Raw genomic sequence first — 16299 nt, 5'->3', positions numbered from 1 at the left:
ACAGCAGCGTATTTGTTGTATGTTCTCAAACACCAGTGATTTATCTTCAGAGCTTTGGGGTTGCTAAAACCACTCATCTGAAAAGCCTGCTTTTTTATTTTTTAGCTTAAAAATTGGAAAACAGGAGGATATATAGTTTTGGGAGTAAAATCAGATTTGGAAAGGTTCACCAAATTGATTTGCTGATGTGAATATGGGAAGAGTTTCAAGTGTGTTTGGAAGGAAATGAGAACTCGAAAAAGTGTTGTGTTTGTAGGCTCAGATCCATGACAGAACGAAACATCTCTGAGATTTGACACACAAGCAAAGCTGTAGAGCCAGGTCAGCTTTCAACCACCATAATCCAAAGACAAAAAGAATGTTTTTGAATTAAAACTACAATGCAGTGAAAACATCCCAATACAGGGACAATAGGTGTTTGGTATCATTTATCATTATGTTTTTTGTTTGTTTGTTGTTGTTTTTTGTATTAAATCTGATATTCTGAAAGTGATACGAAGTGATTACCTCTTTTGACATCGATAAGACGAATGGCAATGTCCCCTTTGACTTTGAAATGTCACGTTTCCAATTTTACGCAAGGGCACAGACACGGGCTCCATTTTATTCTTTTGAGTTAGAAATCCCATAGGACACCAGAAAGCCTGGTCACTGCTCAGCTGCAACACCCTTGTGGCTCCGTGAAAGGAGCATACTGCAAGCAACACCTTACAGAGTCTCCATTTAGGACATAAATCTTTCGTGTGAGCTAGGTCTGTATATTCAGAGTTCAGGCCCAATCATTATTATTAAATTATTTTGGAAATGGGTTTGGTGGGTTTCAGGCTTAACCGAATTCCTCTTGAGATCTTCGCATCACTCCTTAAGAAAGCTGTGAGAATCTTAAGGCTTCTTTCCAAAAGGCCATGCTACATGATCAATACAGAATTAGCCTGTATTCTAGTGAAAACAAAATGGAAATCAGCTCCTTGATTATTTTCAAAAGTGAAAATGTACTAAAATGATCATAAGTATGATGCATAACAAAGTACTGAGTGATTTTCATTATGAGTTTATGTATAACATGTAACATTCTGCTAGCTTCCATTTTACTTATATTTTAATATTGATTTCCAGTGAAAAAATAGTATTAGGCCAAGATAAAAAAAAGAAAAAAAATAATAGGCAAAGGAAGACCTACTGGAAAAGATTCATGACTTAATTAGGGAAAATTAATGTTAAAGTTACTTACTAGGAAGTTCTGGCGGAGGAGTTGGGACCAAAGTCGGTTCTGGATAAAGACTTACATTGCAAATCCCATATGTTAGGCTAATGTCATCCAATGCTATATCACTCAGGAACTGGTTTTTAAAAGCAGTAAAAATAACCTGTAATTCAGAGAGACATATGAAATGATTCCACTCTAATGTTCCCTGACTTGATTCTTCTTGTTGCCCAATATTCTCTGGACAATCAGTACTGCCATCTCCAAATATCCAAGGAAACTTACTGCAGAGGGAAATACTGATGGAGCATGATTTTCAAGATCTGTCTGCTGAGCCCAACTCCCTTATTCTGTTTTCATATTAGTCTAAATTTTCACTAATGTCTTTCTTCTGAGGCAATATTTTCACAGTTTCTTTCTCTCTTCCTCTCTCCCTCCCTTGATACTGTCATACTTCATTGAATTCTGTTATGCTTCAACATCATCTGACAGGGGAGAGCAAACTTCTCTCAGATTCTTCCCTGACAATATCAGAAATGCAAGTTGCTGTTTGCCTTCTTAGAGCATATAAACCCTGAAGAGATGATCCACTGATTAAATTATTTAAATTGGAGGAGGAGACAAGAGAAAATTTGACTGCAATATGATTAGTCAGGGCTAGCTAGTTCTGGTTGTAATTCACCAAGGAAGCTGGTGTGAGATACTGTGTGAGGGTGATGCCCAGAGGACACAGACTCAGACTAGAGAGAAAAGTCCGGTGGTCATATGAAATATATTAGGTTCTTAAGGATAGTGGGTATTTTTAGCTGGACTTTTCTGAATCCTCTCCTGTGTATGAGAGAAAAGACAGAAACTGACTGTCTGCTATATGCTAATTGCTTTGCTAGGCACCTGTTATACGTTATGTCATTTCATTTTTCCAACATTATTATACAGTCATCCATTCACTCATTTGTTCATTCATTCCATCTGGTTCATGCCAGGCACTATTCCAAATGAGGATTATTTTTTCCCTTTCGTGTTTGTGCAAGCTGATTTTCAAAGAAACTAATATGATTTGTTCAAGATTTCCTAACCAAGTGGCAATGCCAAGGTGAAAATATTAGAACTTGATGCTCTCACTCTGCGTGATGAGCTAACTTTGAAAAAGTTGCTCTAGTTTCATGACTTAAAAAAAAAAAGAAATGTTTAGAGTTGAGCCATATTTGGTCACTGCAATACATACTTACCTGCTTCTGCTATCTCTCTGCTCCCTTGAGGTTCCATTTCCTTTACCCTTCCTTGAATTATCGGAAAACAAAGAAAGATGGAGAAAAAACTGCACAGAATTGAAGGACAGAATCAGAAGGAAGAAAAAAAAAGAAAGATGGGAGAAATACAGATGAGGGTTGTTGATTATTGCGTGCATTATACCAAGTCCTGGGAAAGAACTGAAGCTTTCGCTGATGACAAAGTCTATCCAAATATACATCTTCTGAAAGTTATACTCTTGTCTGAAGATACCAGTTAAAACATCATTAATTTGGTCAAACTATTTGCCTCTATTATTCTGTTTTAATTGCAAACACCCTTAGGAAGAGAACACAATAAGCTGTTATCTAAAAAATTAATTCACCCTACTGTGAAATAAATGATCAGAGACTTCCCAATGATGCAGCTGATAAAATTTGTTTCCAAAGGAAATATATGCAGGTTAAGTCAGAGTGGGACAGGGTGGACAGATACTGGTAGGCGCGGGTGTTCTAAGAGGAAAGGATATTCCCTAGGAAAGTACAGGGCTGATGTAGGTGGTATTTGTGAAACGTTGGAAGTCCTAGTTAAATAGGGGCATAGGAAGACATGGGTAGCTTGTGCTAGAAAGTTGCTGAAGAAAGCTGAAACATCCTGCAAGGTTTTTATGGATTCTATGGCTCATTATAAGTAGTGACTTCCTGAAGTAAATTGTTCCTCAATAAGTGGCCTTTTCTTTTCTTTCTTTCTTTCTTTTCTTTTTTTTTTTTTAAGAAGAGCACAGCTCACAGTGGCCCATGTGGGGGTCGAACCAGCAACCTTGGTGCTACCAGTACCACGCTCCAACCAACTGAGCTAACTGGGCACCTGCAATAAGTGTTTTTTTAATAAGTCAATGAATAAATAAAAAATAGAGGCACTCAAAGATTTTAAAAGAGAGAGAGAGAGAGAGAGAGAGAGAGAGAGAGAGAGAGACGAAGGCAGATTAGGACAGTAGATAAAGTGATTTGGCTATATTCAGAAATTAAATTAATTTTTTTACCATATCACCCTTAACTATAATTATGTCACCATTTTTAGAATACAAATATATGGTTGTAAAACACAAAGTATTTTGCCAACCTTAAATTCTACTGTTTCATTTATTGTTATTTGTCCATAATTCCAATTTCTTCCATAATTTCCTTCTTTTTGGAAAATTATCTTCTCTATGTTTTGGTCATTGCTGATATTAATGCTTAATTTATAGACATTTTCACCATACATGTGGTACCTATTTTGGAAACAAGAAAAAAGATGATTGGATTCCTACAACATTTGGATAAATGCATTTTCAGGTTCTTCTAAATCCTTTACTGTCATTGAAATACCCTCTTTTCCTTTGGGTGAAGAAGTTGCTAGAGGAGGGGTGGGAGCATTTTACTTCTTTATCAATTGGAAAAATAATGGCAAATTCATTGAAACTTGGGATGACATCTTAGTAAAACCTGAAGCTGGCAGCATGAGACAGGCAATGTTACTCATTAAATAGTATGGTAGTTATCATGCGTCTACAACATACCAGAAACTAAGGCACACTGGTTCCAAAGTCGGGTCTAAAGGAAGACTTGAAAGTTTTACTCTTTCTCGTCTCCCGCCTGGTCCCGTTGGGGTGGAAATGTAAAATCCTGTAAAAAATGACAAACCAGTTTTTACTTCACTTAAATATTAGCATTTTCATTATATGAGATATTCAAAAGCAGTAAAGAACAACTTTAAGATGAAAATATAAGAAAATATATTTAGATAGCATGAAAAGGGCACTAGACTGAGACCTAGAAGGCACCATCTCTGGAATAACATTGTTATTTAGGAAAATCACTTCTCAACTCTGGACCTCTCAGTTTATAAAACATGAACCTTGAACTGGAGCCCTACTTAGGAATATATAAAACCCTGACTTACTAATGAGTTCACATAATTGTTTCATCATATTATCATGTCCAAATACCACTTTAATTCCCATTTATTGGATATTTTGATTAATTTGCTCTTTAGAGACAATCAGTCCCTGAGGGTATTTAGATATACTGGTGGGATAACTAACGATATATGCAAGAATTTAAATACAGATTGGAAAGCAAAGTTAAGAGTTTCAAAGACCATCAGTTTTTCTATGCTATTGATTATACTGCATTTCTCTAAATAAGAAGTTTCCTAATTTTATGATGGTTTCATCTTCCATATTCCTTTGAATGATAACTAATCAGATCAAAGAGGAGCAGGTAGCACGCAATTCCACATAAAAGCTGTCTAAATAGTTCAAGCTACTGAATAAAGTTTTCTCTGGTCTGGAATTCATTATCCCAACCAATGACTTGAGTCATTTGAAGTGTGCAAAGGGTTACTGGAGTGAGAACATCTTGAACATTGTCTTAGGGGAATTTAAATTTGTTTTTAATTCTTAGTTTTCAGTTTATAGGTTATGATAGAAAATAAGAATCATAACAAAATATGATCTAAAGCAAGTGAAATATTAGATAAATCTAATTTTATTGGAGTGTAATTCTTTATAAAATGCTAAAATTTAGTGTTTATTTGAAATCAAACATTTTCTCTCTTGTGCTTTCCAACAGAATTTTTATAGGCAATGCTGTGCATCAAGTTGAAATTTCTTCATTTATAACATGCAGAGTAAGAACAAGAACTGCCAATAGATATATCAAAGCATATTTATATCAATAAGGCAAAATATATTCAGAATAAATGAGCATGTTATCAGGGTGAAGCCATGGTCAAATATCTTTATAAATATAATACATGCACATTATTTGGATTTAGATTGCAAAATAGAAAAGAATGTATGTTTAACTTTTTATAGTCACACATTACTTTTATATAATGCTGTAGTATTTCATGCATACTTATTTTAGCTACATAGTGCTTAATTATTCAAGTTACTAAAAAAAAATAGCATAGATACAAAGGAGATATTCTAGAATTCACTCTCTAAATACCCAACTCCAAATCCCTTTTGAATTGATTTTACTTTTAGTTTCTTAGATTATAGTTGGGGAGAAATAATTTAAAAAACATTGAATGCCACAAATAACTACTAAAATAGCTAGCTTATTCAGAAATATTTCTAGTTAGCTGCAATTATGTAACATAAGCACACATCATGCTCTTATTTACGTTTGGCCATGTTCATAGTCAATTTGTTGTAATTTGAAATATTGCCAATCTATTGTTTACTCATTAAGCGATAATATATTAGGGGTTTTTAGTGTGATGAAGAGATCATGATGCTATGAGCTTTGTACCATTGTCCAGATAAAATATAATTATGTGGACTGTAGTACCTTATAAATTTTGCATAAATAAATTTTAAAAATACAATATAGTAAATATATAGAATCACATGTTTTGGAACCTAGTAAAATAATAATTAATATTTCTGTGATACCAGCTACATTCTTTAGTTAAAAAGTTAGAAAATTAAACAAATTATTAAAAGTAGAGAATAGTAATTTACAAAAAAATTTACTTAGTTCAGTTATCCAATTGTCATTAAATTTCATCTATCATACTTTGTCTATAGGGGTCACTCAAACTCTGTTTAATCCAGGTCAACCTCTGTTTAAGCCCCAGAAGTCATTGCATTTTGAGGTAGCCCATTCCATTTCAACATGATTAAAAAACTCTTTTTTAAGAGTAAGTTATTGTGCACCTGTTGTTTCTAACTTTGCCTCCTGGGTTCGTTATAGTTGGTTCCACTCTGAGTATGCAAACCAGAAGTCTACAGGGTATTTCTATACTCTTATCTCACTCATTAGGTGGAGGAGTAGGCACTTTATAATATTTGGGACTCTGACTTAAGTCAGACCATCATGGTTACTATTTATGTCATTGTTCTAGTTCTCTAACACCCCATGAGAACTTTTCATCACTTACATCACTGCTTAGTAATGCTTTTCTCTGTGCAATCTAATTGGTCCCTTATTCAACATCATTTACCATCTGTTTTGTTCCTACTAAACCAAGTACAAATTTACTCCAATATTGGAGTTTTCTGTACTATGAATTCAATATCATTGTCTAGCCATAGTTTTTATATTTCATTTATTTATATGTAGCACTTCTATAAAATTAAATTATTTTAATTTTTCAACACCCAGAAATTTTTATAACTTCCCCACCCCCCATTTTTCTATCATTCCTCTTTCTCTTCCAATTGTACCTGTCAAATCCTACTAATTTTTTGAGGTCATTTAAGTCAAATTGCCATCTCCTTTGAGAAGACCTCTGTTGGTCTTCCCAATCAGGTGTGACAACTCCTTCTTTCGAATTCTCAGTTGCAAGTATATTTCTCTGATGTCACTTAAAAGTTGTGTTCTGCATTATATTTATGTCCATGGATGACTTTTTAAACTTGCTATAACTTTAGGGAAAAGAAAGACACTTGGTACACTTTTGAATTCTCTATATGGATTAGCTGAATGTTGTTTCCTGTTGCACTATATATGTTCATGCTACACTAATTTGATTGTTTTTTCATTTTTAAATTTGTTAAGGTACTACACAAAAGTAATGATTAAACAAATGTTTTCCATAACCATATGGGCATATACATGGTCAAATGACAATTTATTTTAAAATCCTTCAACTTTCTTGAAATGTCTTTGAGAGCTCTTGGAATTAACCTCAGAGTCAGCTTAAAACCCAGAAAATTGAATACATTTTGTTAAATTAAGCACGCAGTGAACTTCTTTCTTGAGTCACTTTTTCTTACAACTTCCTTCTATGATATCTCTCTTTTCTGCTTATTTCTCCACGAACTGAATCTACCCCACCCCACCCCACCCCCTAGCATCCCAATCGAAGTGAAAAGGTGCTGGATATCTGTTGATGATGATATAGAGACAGCACAACTGGAGACACAGTAGAACTGTCTGGAAATGTGGAGATCACTCTGAAGAAGAAAATAGAGTGATATAAATTGCTTCGTAAGTTGTGAGTCCATATGTAAAATCAATGGACCAGTAGATAAATATTGAGAGTTTTAGGTTGGAGAATAATCCAAATTCAGGTTCTATCAATATTAGAAAGTAATATTATTTTCTAAAACTCAACATCACAGGAAACATATGAAATAAAGACAATTATTTTGAAAACACCAGAATTATACTTATTGTATAAAAAGTTTATATGCTAAACGAAACACAGATACCTAAAAGACAATGTAGTTTTGAAAATTGAGCAATATAACTATTTTCTTCCCCAGCATACTACTTAGAACAGGACCCCAGCCAATTTGTGTCTATTGAATACTTATGGCATGCAAATAAAACTATTATAATAACAAAATTTATATAGCACTTTTCATATGCCAGGCACTTTTCTATTTTTTAAAAACATAACAACTTAATGTTCCTAACATGCCTCTAAAATCAGGTTCCGTTATCATCCACCACACTTCTCAAATGAGGGAGCTGAGGCACAGAGGGGGACAGTAACTTGATTAAATGGCAGAGCTGGGATCTAAACCTAGCTAAGATCTTCTATTTTAATGATCTTTACTACTACACTACGCTAACCTCCAAGCATTAGAAAGAACGATGATTTCATGGAGAAAGGCCAACAAAGAAACACTCTCTTTGGTCTAGCCTTTTTGTGACCTCTATACTTGTGAAGATTTCCCGTTACTAACCTCATTTTCCCTGAATGTTCTGAACAAATGGGCCACTTCGAGCACCCCAAGATGCTGCCCAAATCAGTGCTGCCATCTCCACCAATTCCCTTTGCTTCTAAGAGAAACAGGGAGACTCTGAACCTTGACGGTGCAGATTTAGGAGCAGGTGTCCCACCAGGAGAGAGTATTTCAGAAGAACTCAAAAAGGGGCTTAGATGTTCTTCCCCAAAGCAATGTTAATTCACAGTTTAGGTGTTTCATTTAGACTTTCCTGTCATTTAAAAGAGAACGAAAAACCCTGCATGGATAAGAGGAACAGCAGGCGAGATTCAATTCTCGTTCATTTTAGAGGTAGGATGCTCTGACATAAAAAAAGCAGGTTGGGAGAAAAATGCCCCCGGGGGGAAACGACTGGTAGATTATGAAATCAATGGTAGGAGAGTTGGAGAAGACCTATTAAGCCCTGTCATCCATTCTCATTACACTGCTGCCTCTGGTGGGCTCTGAACAGCTCTGACTTGTCTCACTTTAAATATAATAACTCCCGCTACCTGACTTTCTCCTGAGACTCCATTTCTGACCCAACTATTTAAAACCTCTACCTGACATTTCAACCTGTTTCACTTTGGTCAGTTTCATCTTATTTCTTTAATTATTTAATCTGTTGGCAAGCTGCAACCACCTCTCTCCTGTAATGTACTTATATTCTTCAAATATCAGGGAAATTATCTCTCATTCTGATGACATTAAAGCAGAAAAATGATCATTTGAACATCAAAGATTTCACCTACATAAAAGGTATCTGTCATTGTGAATAGCTATAAACGCTTTCTGCACTTTCCTCTAACTACTCTTGTCCAAGTGTGGTAGAGACTTTTTCTTTCTTTTTTTTTAATAGTAAAGGAAAAAAGTGGTCAAATTATGTGACTGTTTTAGACCAGCCTTCTTTAGAGCGTCGGGGCGATTATCACTTCAGCTGTGAAGGTTACAAATTTATCTATGGAGGATCAGGCCCTGAGAAATAACTTATTGAAAGGAGATAAATTATGTATGGGATTATGAATGTCTTAAGTTTCAAAGTAGCCACGTTTAGTTTAATGGGATTGGCCATTTATGCAGTCTATTTATTTGCCCATAATTTCACATTGGTAACTAACGTAGCAGGATCCTGTTAACTTTCAGATTATATGCAGAATCTGACCTTCTTCCCACCAGATGTGCTCCCACTGATCTGACAGTCCAATGATCTCTTCTCTGGGTTAGGCAACAGCCTTCCACTGGTCTCTGTGATAACGCTCTTGCTCTTTCACAAACTATTCTACCAGTCGGCGTGAATCCTATCACTCCTATGCTCAAGAACCTTCCACAGCTACTCATTTCACTGAGGAAAAAAAAAAAAAAAAAAGGCCAAAACCATAGAAGACCCATTATTTTCTGGACCCTACTGGCTCTAGTTATTCTAGCCATGCTGTGTCCTCCTGGTTTTACTTTCTTCTTTTTTTCCAATGTAGAGTATACATTTTTTTTTTTTTTTAATTGGGGAATACTGGAGCACAGTCTGTTTTTCCAGGACCCATCAAATCCACGTCAAGTCGTTGTTTTCAATCTAGTTGTGGAGGGTGCAGCTCACTGGCCCATGTGGGAATCGAACTGGAGACCTTGGTGTTACGTGCACTGTGCTCCAACCACTGGGCCAACTGGCTGCCCCCTCCTGGTTTTTCTTCAAACAGGTCTGGCATGCTCCCTTTAGAGTCTTTGCTCTGCTTATTCCCTCTGTCTGGAATAATCCATGCTTCTAATTCCTTCAGTTCCTTCAAGTTTTGATTCAAATGTCATATGTTCAATGAGCCCTAAACCGATCACCCTATTTTAATTTTCATTTACACCTCAACACCTGCCTTCCCCAGTGCCTTTACCAAGCTCCGCATTTTCCCAGAGTACTCATTCCCATTCAATATACCCCCAAAATGTAATTACTTGTCATGCATATTGTTTATTTTCTGTTTTTCTTTTGTTAGAATATGTGCTCCATGAGAGCAGAAAGTCTGGTTTGTTTGGTTCACAGATATATTTTGAGTGCCTTCAATAGGGCCCAGGGCTCAAAAATATGCTGTTTGAATAAGGGAGTAAAAGAATAACTTGAAGGGAGCTTTTAGTGATGAATATGGAAATAGATTTAAAGTAGTCACTTTTTGTTAAGAAATATTTTGATCATGTTGAAGCACTGTCATGAACCATGTTTTGTTCTTTAAAGGGCACCATTGTTTAAAGACTATGGATTAGTCAAATACATTTCTACCCTGAAGGAAAAAATTAACTCTTTAACGTCCTCTTATTAGATGTGATTCACAGTTGACATTAAATCACCCATTTACTTTTCAGGTTATAGAAATGAGAACATTGCTCTTTATAAAAGAAGTGGCCATTAGTAATAAATTGCAATGCACATGTGCTTAGATTATTTTGGTCATAAGCAATTTTATTCAGTCAATACTTCGCTCATTCAGAAATGCCTTATTGAGTCAAAATTGTAGATATTCCTTGATACATTCAAAAATAATTTTACATCTGTATCAATTAGATTCAGGCACTGAAAATGAACTAAGAATTCAAAGATAGCAAGCCAAGTTCTTGTTCCTGAAAAGAACACTGTGATGACAAGAAACAAATAAGAAAGCAAATAAATGCCATGTGATAAGGAAAACAAGAGAGGGGATTATAATGATTAATGGAAAGGAAACATTTTAATTTGGAGGTTCTGGACAGATGTCTTAGAAGTGGTGATATGTGATCTGTGTCCTCAATGCCTAGAACTGTGCCTAATTAAAGGAAGAATTTCATATGTACTGTTTGAATTGAATCATAGTATCACCAGTAACCTACAAACAAGTCATATATAGAATGGATTTTGTCTAAGACAATTATCTAAATGCACAAATTTCTATTCTTTTTTTTTGTAATTTTCCTTTGTGAGATTACATACTTCTAGATTTGTAACTTTCAGTAATTATATTTGGTATTATGAATACATACTTCCAAGATTTTCATGGGTGGCCTTTCTACTATGAGTTCCTTATCTCCTAATAATTCCCTATGATTTCATGTTAATGTTCCCACTAGAAATCTAATTTTAATATCCCATTCACATGAAAAATGTAGTTATAAATCACAACCCTTCTTTTAGGGCCATGCTTCAGAATCAGCTCTTCTATCGTCCTTCTGCTATGGACTGAATGGTTGTGTCCTTCCCAAATTTATATGTTGAAATCCTAATCCCCAACATGGTGGTGTTTGGAGATGGGGCCTTTGGGAGGTAATTAGGTCAAAGAGTGGAGCCCTAATGGTGGGATTAGTGACTTTATAGGAAGAGTCAAGGAGAGCGGTACCTTTCTTATTTTCTCTCTCTCTCTCTCTCTCTCTCTCTCTCTCTCTCTCTCTCTCTCCTTCTCCCTCCCTCCCTCCCTCCCTCCCTCCCTCCCTCCCTCCTTCCTGCCTTCCTTTCTTCCTTTTCTCCCTTTCTGTCTCTCTCTCTCTCTTCCCCCTCCACCCCTCCATGTGAGATACAGTAAGAATAAGAAGTTCTCTGTGAACCAGAAGGAGGGTTCTCACCAGAACCTGACCATGCTGGCACCCTGACCTCAGACTTCCAAACTTCAGAACTGTAAAAAATAAATCTTTGTTGTTTAAGCCCACCTATCTGTGATATTCTATTATGTCAGCATGAAAGGACTAACACATCTTGTCAGAAGTAAACCTACCTTTGTTTCAGGATGGCATCATCTTGTCTATTGAAAATTCTAAGGAATTCTGAAAAGCTATTAGAGTTAAGAACAAGTTCAGCAAGTCTATACGATGCTTTATATTGATCTACATGATCAATATAACAAATGAATTATATTTCTATACACTAACAATGAACATCAGAAAGTAAAATTAAGGCAAAGTAGACCAAAGTTCAGAAAAGTTTATTACCTCACACAAGTCCACTTAGTTAATTAATAAGTGCCAAATCTAGGGTGACACCCAGGTCTCTGTCTCTAACAACCTCTATGTACTTTTCAAAATCTTGTGCATATATAGCATTAAGAATATATATATTTTGAAACAATCACTCTTCCTTGCCTATTTAAGCATCACTTGCATTTAAACGTGTTTATTAGTCCATGATTTAAAACAAAAAAACCCTGAAAAGACTGTCTTGCATTTAATACTGCTCACTTTAAAGTGACAAACAACACACATCACTTTCTTTTTGGCTTATGAATTAAATATGAATTACCTGAAACATTGCCAAAAGTGTGGTCAAAATCTGGTCCAGTAAGAGGGGGAAATGTGTTTCCCTGAATCCTTTCCCATTCATTATCATCATTTAGATCCTGGACCCAGAAACAAAAGCCATCTTCAAAATTACAGGTAATTTTATCATAATCTGTGAATTAAAAAAAAATAGAAAACACTTCAAATTTAGTCCACGTGACTTGTAATAGATTGCATTGAAAATAATCTAATCTTATAGAGTTTACAATTAAGTGATATGCACAAAATCTTTCTTTTTGATTTATCTTAACTGTTTCATTCCATTTAGTATTAAAACAACAGCTTTTTGTTGCCAATTGTGTTAAAGTAATATCTTTCTTATATCCCATTAAAACTTTAGCAAAGTCAAGCTTCTTGGTCGTTAATTTTTACATTTTACTTCCACTGATTTACTACAAAAATTCTCTCTGCCTCATATTTTGCTTTCTCTCTATTACTAACTTCAATACTCTGGTTAAAATCAAATTAATGTGGAACATTCACAGAATTAGTTTTATGCTAATATAAAAAATTTACTTTGACTACTTGCAGTATGTAAAAATTTAATTATTATATTGATTCATAATTTTCTTCAAATTGGTTATTTATTTTAAAGAACATAAACTATTTTCTCATTTCTTTCCAAGTATTAAGTAGAGAGAGGTATATATAAGAGATATTCATTAAAGAACTTGAATAATAAAACAGATTATGATCTTTTTCTAAAATTTTAGGTTTTGCTACATTTAACATTTCATGATAATATTAAAGCCTCTGAACATTCTAAGGTTAAAGAATAAGCAATACTTACTATTAAGTTCTCTGGGGTTAAATGCAGTGTATGTTGCATGAAAGCCAATATAATCATTTTCATCAGTTTCTATAAAAAAGGTGGCAGTAACTTGATTGGAAAAAATCCTAATTGTGCCAGGATTCGTCTCTGAGAGAGAAGCTACAGAAGAGAATGAATGACTATTATATGTACATATCTATCTATTCACCCATTTATTAATTGATTCATCCATCCATCTATCTGTTGATCTATGATTGATCTACCAATCTATCTGACACCACTCAGTTAACTAAAAGCATTAGTTCCATGATTAATTTATTTTAATTGAAATGACTTCTCCTAAACATTGGAATATCACATTATTATACATATTTCTGGCTTGAAAAAACTATATTTTTAATTATTAGCTACATACAGTATATACACATATTAAACAATATGCATTCCTTTACTGAAGAAATTCCTCTAAGGAACATGCAAGTTAAGTAGTTATAAAACTAAAAGTTAGTTTGGCTCTATCAGGTATTTACTATGCTATGCCAACAGGGGTTAAACTCAGTCACAATAATAGAAACAAGAGTATTTCTTTGGTTCTGTATCTGCATAACTATAGGATCAAAATAATACTTAGTGAATTAAGGATTTTCCCCCAGTTTATATTGATTCTTTAATATTGATTTATGTTGATTATATTGTTTCTATTTTATATATTGATTTTATTCTTTCTGTATCTTGACTATAAGCTACATTAGGACCATCTGTCCAGAGTTTTGATTCTCAAGGGTTAGCATAGTGCCTGGGATATAAAAAGTACTCACATGATGATTCTTATGTGAAATTTAATTTTCTAAAAATTTATAACTTAGCACGTACATTCTAAAATGGGATGATATTGCCTCTAAAGGGGTGAAAATTGGCATTCTGGGGGAAAAATCTTAGATTTAAATGTACAAAGCTCAGCTATGCATATAATACATACACAGATACACAGAATATCTAAAATATTAAAATTTCATGGGGCAGCAGTTGGGTAAAAAGGTATAAAAACGTGCCTTAGTGGGAGTGATAATGATAAAAGGGGTAAGAAACAATGGTTTAGCATTTTAGTTTGATAATCTGAACTGGGCATCAGGTTTAGATTTATGACAAGTGCCACATTTGCTGGTTGCAGACCAAGAGCATTACTGTTATTTACTGAGCTTTAAAGAAAGATCCTTTTATGAACTATTGAAAATACTGTGCTTATTATATAAAAGTAAGCAAAAAAAAGTGATACATTAATGAAATTTCAATAAAATCTAAAAGGAAGAGCACCATGAACAAGCATTGATTCACATCTTTCTCTTTTCCTCAAAATGCTGCATGTCATTCTTCCAATATTTTCTCAGTAAGAACTACGTTGGTTATTTAGACTCCTCCCACCAGCATCTATAACTGCGTAACCCAAATAATTCTCATATTGAAAATCTTTGTCCTCCCCTAGTGTCTAGTTACTAAAACAATGTGAATATTCTAGAAACTTTGTTTCAAAATTACTACCTCCCTTTTTCTTGCTTTCTTTTCCATAGCAATGCACTTTGTTTTGGACAATGGCTTCTGTTTGGAGCTGAATGTGACTACTGGTTCAGTGGCACCCTTGATGGTTGTACTGTGTTGGGTCCCCACATTTTCTGATGTTATTGCACTGGTCTAGATAGTCCAGGGTTTATGTTCTGAGATCCATTACCATGCTTCAGAGATACTCGCAAACTTCTGGAAATGCTGTAGAATGTTTGTGTCTGTAGAGACTTTGTAAACTTTTATCAGATTCTTAAAGTCTCCTTGTCTAGACAGAGTCTCAGAACTGCAGATCCAGTCATGTGTCTTATGCATCCAGGAAGGTAGTAGTGGTTAGTAGAGGAGAAGCTCTAGAATTATCATGAGATTTAGTCCTGACTCCATGTCTTACTAGACTTCTCTGTGCCTCAGTTTCCTCTGTTATAATATAATAATACTTTCCATAAAATTTGTGATGAGGAGTAAATAAATAATTTCCATGTGTTACAGTGACTGGTGTATAGTAAATGCTCAATGAATGCTATCTATTGTTTCTTCATCTCCCCATGAGCCCTGAAAATTTAGAGATTATGCTTAATAATTTCTGTGACTCTGCCATTTTGCCAGAGCATGGGAAACTTTTCATCACTATTTGGGCACCTGAATTAAGATGTGAATAAATAAAGTAACAGAGTTTGCCTACATAAAATAATCAGGGCTGAAGTTGAGAGAAAAAATAATTTCTAATAATTTTTGAGGGCTGGATTTTTCTATAGCAGATATAATGAATTTAAAGACAATAATTTAAGAAAATCCATTGTCTTGTGCTGAAAAAAAAATCAACCAATAATTCTGTCGATATTAATTTACATAAACTTGCCAAGCAGTTACATTTAAATGTAAATTAACTCATTTGTCTTTTAACAGCAAAGGCTATTGTGAGTAGGTTGGCTATTGTGAGTAGGTTTTATTAAAGAGGAAAGCATGGAAGTGTGATTAAGATGCAGGGGAATTTGAAAGGAGGGGAATGGGCAGAGATGACAGACTTTTCTACAAACTATGTTTCAAAAGATGTAGTTCAAAACTATTTATTTTATCCAATTTATGAGAGAAGAAATTCTGCCATTAGAGCACAATGTTTGTGTTATAAAGGATTGCTAATGCATTCAATACATTTTATTGAGTGCTCACTATTAATTTGATCTGGTGCTAAGTGCTGGTGACATGGAGAAGAAATAACCAGGTTCCTCTATTAGAAAAGTACAGATTTGTAAATTATTAAAAAAATAACTTTAGAATTAATCTATATAGGAGAAATACCATAGGGGGATTGAGGAGTAAATGAGGAAGTGATCCTTAATTTTTCCAGGCATTATGACTGGAAAATCTTTGAGAGCTTCCTGGAAGACCAACATGTTAAGCCAGTGCTTGTTAAACTTTTCCTATAAATAATCCTATGAACAGAAGTGAGTAACGTAGAACACAGATGTGTTCCAATAAAAGCACAATATTTATCAAAATGCTTTATTTTGAAATATATTTGCATATATTATTTAATTATATATCCAT

The 16299-nt window shown here is 34.4% G+C and overlaps 1 protein-coding gene across 2 annotated transcripts in view; it reads right to left on the bottom strand.

Annotated features, from left to right (window-relative positions):
- Positions 1-16299, bottom strand: part of TMPRSS15 (transmembrane serine protease 15) — a 111857-nt gene that overhangs the window by 58021 nt on the left and 37537 nt on the right. For both annotated transcript variants that reach the window (XM_074326540.1, XM_074326546.1), the window contains 5 exons: positions 13213-13353; positions 12385-12534; positions 3996-4101; positions 3557-3707; positions 1232-1367 (listed from right to left, as the gene is read on the bottom strand). In XM_074326540.1, the coding sequence (XP_074182641.1) occupies positions 1232-1367; positions 3557-3707; positions 3996-4101; positions 12385-12534; positions 13213-13353 (684 nt within the window). The remainder of the gene's footprint in view (positions 1-1231; positions 1368-3556; positions 3708-3995; positions 4102-12384; positions 12535-13212; positions 13354-16299) is intronic.

The sequence above is a fragment of the Rhinolophus sinicus genome, linkage group LG01, assembly GCF_036562045.2.
Source record: "Rhinolophus sinicus isolate RSC01 linkage group LG01, ASM3656204v1, whole genome shotgun sequence".
NCBI classification, from domain to species: Eukaryota; Metazoa; Chordata; class Mammalia; order Chiroptera; family Rhinolophidae; genus Rhinolophus; species Rhinolophus sinicus.
The sequence above is the reverse complement of the archived record's forward strand: the minus strand, read 5'-3'. Positions and strand labels throughout refer to the sequence as shown.